Source organism: Limulus polyphemus, unplaced genomic scaffold (assembly GCF_000517525.1).
Source record: "Limulus polyphemus unplaced genomic scaffold, Limulus_polyphemus-2.1.2 Scaffold7695, whole genome shotgun sequence".
NCBI lineage: Eukaryota > Metazoa > Arthropoda > Merostomata > Xiphosura > Limulidae > Limulus > Limulus polyphemus.
The window spans coordinates 31025-35287 of record NW_013673305.1 but is presented as its reverse complement, the minus strand read 5'-3'; the positions used below and the strand labels follow the sequence as shown (position 1 = coordinate 35287).

At 30.6% G+C, this 4263-nt stretch overlaps 1 protein-coding gene across 1 annotated transcript in view; it reads right to left on the bottom strand.

Moving 5' to 3' along the window:
- The window catches only part of LOC106474796 (frizzled-7-like), a gene marked incomplete at its 3' end in the record, with an annotated part of 17999 nt that overhangs the window by 1776 nt on the left and 11960 nt on the right, over positions 1 to 4263 (bottom strand). The window contains exons 4-5 of the mRNA XM_022403103.1: positions 3182 to 3226; positions 758 to 1003 (exon numbers count right to left, since the gene is read on the bottom strand). Of these exons, the coding sequence (XP_022258811.1) occupies positions 758 to 1003; positions 3182 to 3226 (291 nt within the window). The remainder of the gene's footprint in view (positions 1 to 757; positions 1004 to 3181; positions 3227 to 4263) is intronic.

Below are 4263 nucleotides of genomic sequence, written 5' to 3'. Positions count from 1 at the left end.
GTTAATTAAAAGTACTTTTAGTCTATATTCTGTGATCAAACAGTACCTTTATTGTAGTCAGAAAATATACATGAATGTTATAAATGTAGTTGAATAGGATGATTTAGACTAGCTTCTTGGTTCGCTAGTTCTTCTCAATAATGAGTACGTTAATTAAAAGTACTTTTAGTCTATATTCTGTGATCAAACAGTACCTTTATTGTAGTCAGAAAATATACATGAATGTTATAAATGTAGTTGAATAGGATGATTTAGACTAGCTTCTTGGTTCGCTAGTTCTTCTCAATAATGAGTACGTTAATTAAAAGTACTTTTAGTCTATATTCTGTGATCAAACAGTACCTTTATTGTAGTCAGAAAATATACATGAATGTTATAAATGTAGTTGAATAGGATGATTTAGACTAGCTTCTTGGTTCGCTAGTTCTTCTCAATAATGAGTACGTTAATTAAAAAGTAAAAATAACTAATAATTATAATCAGTGTTAAAAGAAATAAATTACAATATTTTATGAATCCTTACCCTAATTCTGATTTTTAAATAACTTAAATGAAAACGATAAAAATTACACTTCACAAAGTTAATCTAAAGTTTGACTATATAAGTGGCGTCTCAACCTGTACTGTGTCTGTCGTATCTCAGCCGACATGGTGAACCCTGGTACTGAGCAAAAGGCCTCGTCGGTTCTGGATATATCAGACATAGTGTGGTTGAAAAATTATTACATATTCTTCAATCATAAAATCTTGGAATTACCTTTACAAAGAGACCGACACGGCGGCACCAACTGACCTTGACCAATACACTTGGGTGCGTATAAAGAACAGAAGAACAATGGGGTAAGAGGGTAACATTTGACACTGAAAAGAGGCTCATAGCGACTTAACACTTCGGTGGCTACTATCTGACTTTTATGTCCCAAAAGATTTGGAAGAATAGTGTAAGAATAGGGTATTTTATGTTTGTGGCAAACGGGGATTCGAAGAGTTATACATTCCCCTTCTGAAAATAAAGAGAGGAAGGATTAGGTAATAAAAATATTCAGAATAAAATCATTTCACGAAAAATATATACCTGTTTTATTCGACATGTATACATCTATCTTACGATCTAACACAATTCTACATAACCAATGTAAAACTAAATATCACGCAAAAAACTTGGTATAACCACTATAAACCTATCACCTAGCGTGATTTATTATAACCATTATAAAATAAATCGCTAGGGTGATTTCATGTAACTTCTAGAGTGATTTAATATAATCATTCTAAACCTATCACGTAGCATGATGATTTAACATAACTACTGTAAATATGTCACATAGCATATATTTCTCAAAGATTTTGGCAGAATACGATAATATGATGTACAGAAATACGTCTTCTTAGGAAGATAAGCGAGGAATCCATGCGTGTTTATCAGTTTAACCATATATAGGCGATTTTAAAGTGAAATTATCACAGATTGTACTATAATAACAGAGTAGAGAAGAATAATTTGTCTTGTCAAATTGTGTTCTAAAGTAACTGAACCAGTCCGTGTGAAATTTGACGAAAAGGAGACAATCATTTAAAGCTCTAGATATAACTGTGATAACCAAAAGTGTAACGAACATTTGTATATACGTTTAACTGTTTTAATATATATATTATTTGAAAACAAGTGGAGTGTATGCTGTTTGTTTATTGTTGAAATTTACTGCCAACAAGTCACAGACACCTACTGTAAGTGTAAAGAATCCGGCCCTATACAATACCTGACACTAAAAAATGATAAATAAATAAATAAAATCGGCTCTGTCATAAGTAAGTAATTGCATTTCATATATATATATATATATACATACATATACATCTTTGTGTGTGTGTGTGTGTGTTTGTGTGTTAAAGATTTCTTTAAATAGTTGGTTCACTGTATAACATCGAACAATGAATTCGACGAAATGTTATAATATTATTCACATACCTAAATTAATTTAGGTTACTAATACTATACAGTGTAGTGAAATGAGCTCAAAACCCCATAAATAATTTCAATTTCATTTCCCCGTGCTTTTTTGTTTCTTAATTTTACATCAGAGTTACTTTCATCACCAAGAAGTTGTAAGTTAATTCGTTTCTTGAGAGGAATTGAAGTATTTTTAATTTACCTGTGTTCAACTGTGACCGTGAGATAATTTCCCTAAAGTTATTAAACCTAACTTAAAACAATTATGAACGAGATTTAGGGGTAGTGACGTCATAAAGGAATATCAAAACAAGACTCTACCTAATGTCTACTTTTATAAATAAAATATTTATAATAATGTAATGCTTTTAGAAATCGTTTTGAGAAAAAAATTAAAGTAATTAGTAATTTCATGAAGATTGATAAGAAAATTTCAGTAGAAAACTTTTGACGTATTTAATGTAACCACACAAATGTATAAGGAATGTGGATAGTCATGCACATTAGGCTAAACGTATGAGAAATAAGTAATGACGTGAACATTAGGGTAAACTTAAAAGAAACGGGGTGGGACATTAACATTAGCCTGATTAGGCTAAACGCAAAACTAAAAGAAATAGGAAGAGACATGAGCATTAGGCTAAAAAAATATCAAGCGAACTAAACATGTCATACTTGAAAACAACGTAAAATTATACGTAAAGAAAGAAACCTGAACAAAAGGATCAAAGCGGAAGCTCTGATAATTAAAAGTACACAATTTTCACAAACAAATATCCAGGCATTCTACATCCTTAGTAATTTAACTCCTGAGAGAAAAAAAAATGTTCCTCATAATTTTCATTACTATTTAACCATTTGATGAAAAATAATAATGATTAATCTAGCGTCATCTATAATAACTGATTGTCATTTTTCACACGCTAGTGTATTGTTGTTATTTGAATTCTAAAAGTATTAATTGTTCGATTATAATTTGATAAGAACTGGTGATGACCCATTCCTCTGGATTAAAACGTCAGTAATTAAATATTAACACACATTCCTACAACAAAGCTCCTTATTACTCTTCATCAGATTAACAATTAATTTACTGATGTAGATAATTAAGCTATAAGAAAACACTCTGTTCTAGGGTAAAAAAAAAAAAGCAACTGTAGTGTCCAAAATAAAATTAAAGCATATTAAGATTTATCTTCGTATTTGTGAAAATAACTCTTCTTCACATACCTTTGTTGACTGTGACATTTTCTAATGAAATGCTCCTAGGAAGAGCTGCAAAGAAGAACGTATATAATCAGTAGAAACAAGTGTAGAGTAAACAATAATGTCATCATTAGATATTCCAAGATGATTTAGTGGAAAATATTTGTTTATTTCGAACGTTGAAAAGAACATGAAGTTAAGTTATTGAACTCCAGTAGATTAGAAGATCACCTTAGAATTTGGCATAGTTGAGTTAGCAACTAACAATAGGTACAAAAACAGCAGAAATGAAGAATTAAAAAGAACTGAACATGTTAAAACACTAAAGATGATAATGAAGCACATATTAAAACAACTGACAAGAAGGCGTATGTTAAAGTACGTTACAATACATGAGTTAAAATTATGTTAATATAATTTATATCTTAAAGAAAAAACAGTGTAAGTCATCAAACTAAGTTTTAGTCTTCTGATTGGTGTAGTGCTAATTAGTGAAGTGTTTATTGGTGTAGTGCTGACTGATTAGCACTAAGTGGTGTAGTGCTGATTGATGTAGTTTTGTTTAGTGTAGTGCTAATAAGTTTAGTGTTGATTAATGTAGTATTGATTAGTGTAGTGCTAATTAGTTAAGTGTTGAATGGAGTAGCGCTGACTGGTTAGCACTAACAGGTGTAGTGCTGTTTGATGTAGTTGTAATTAATGTAGTGTTGGTTGGTGTAGTAATGATTATTGTAGGGCTTAATGTAGTTTTGACTAGGTTAGCACTGATTGGTGTAGTAATGATTATTGTAGGGCTTAATGTAGTTTTGACTAGGTTAGCACTGATTGGTGTAACAGCACTACATCAACAAATACTACACTATTTAATACTACATCAATCAACACTACGCCAATCAGCACTACATCAACCAATACTACACTAATTAATACTACATTAATCAACACTACACCAATTAACACCACACTAATAAGCACTACACCAATCAGCACTACACTAATTAATATCAATCAACACTACACCAATCAGCACTACATCAACCAATACTACACTAATTAATACTACACCAATTTGTAGTATTAATTAGTGTAGTATTGGTTGATGTAGT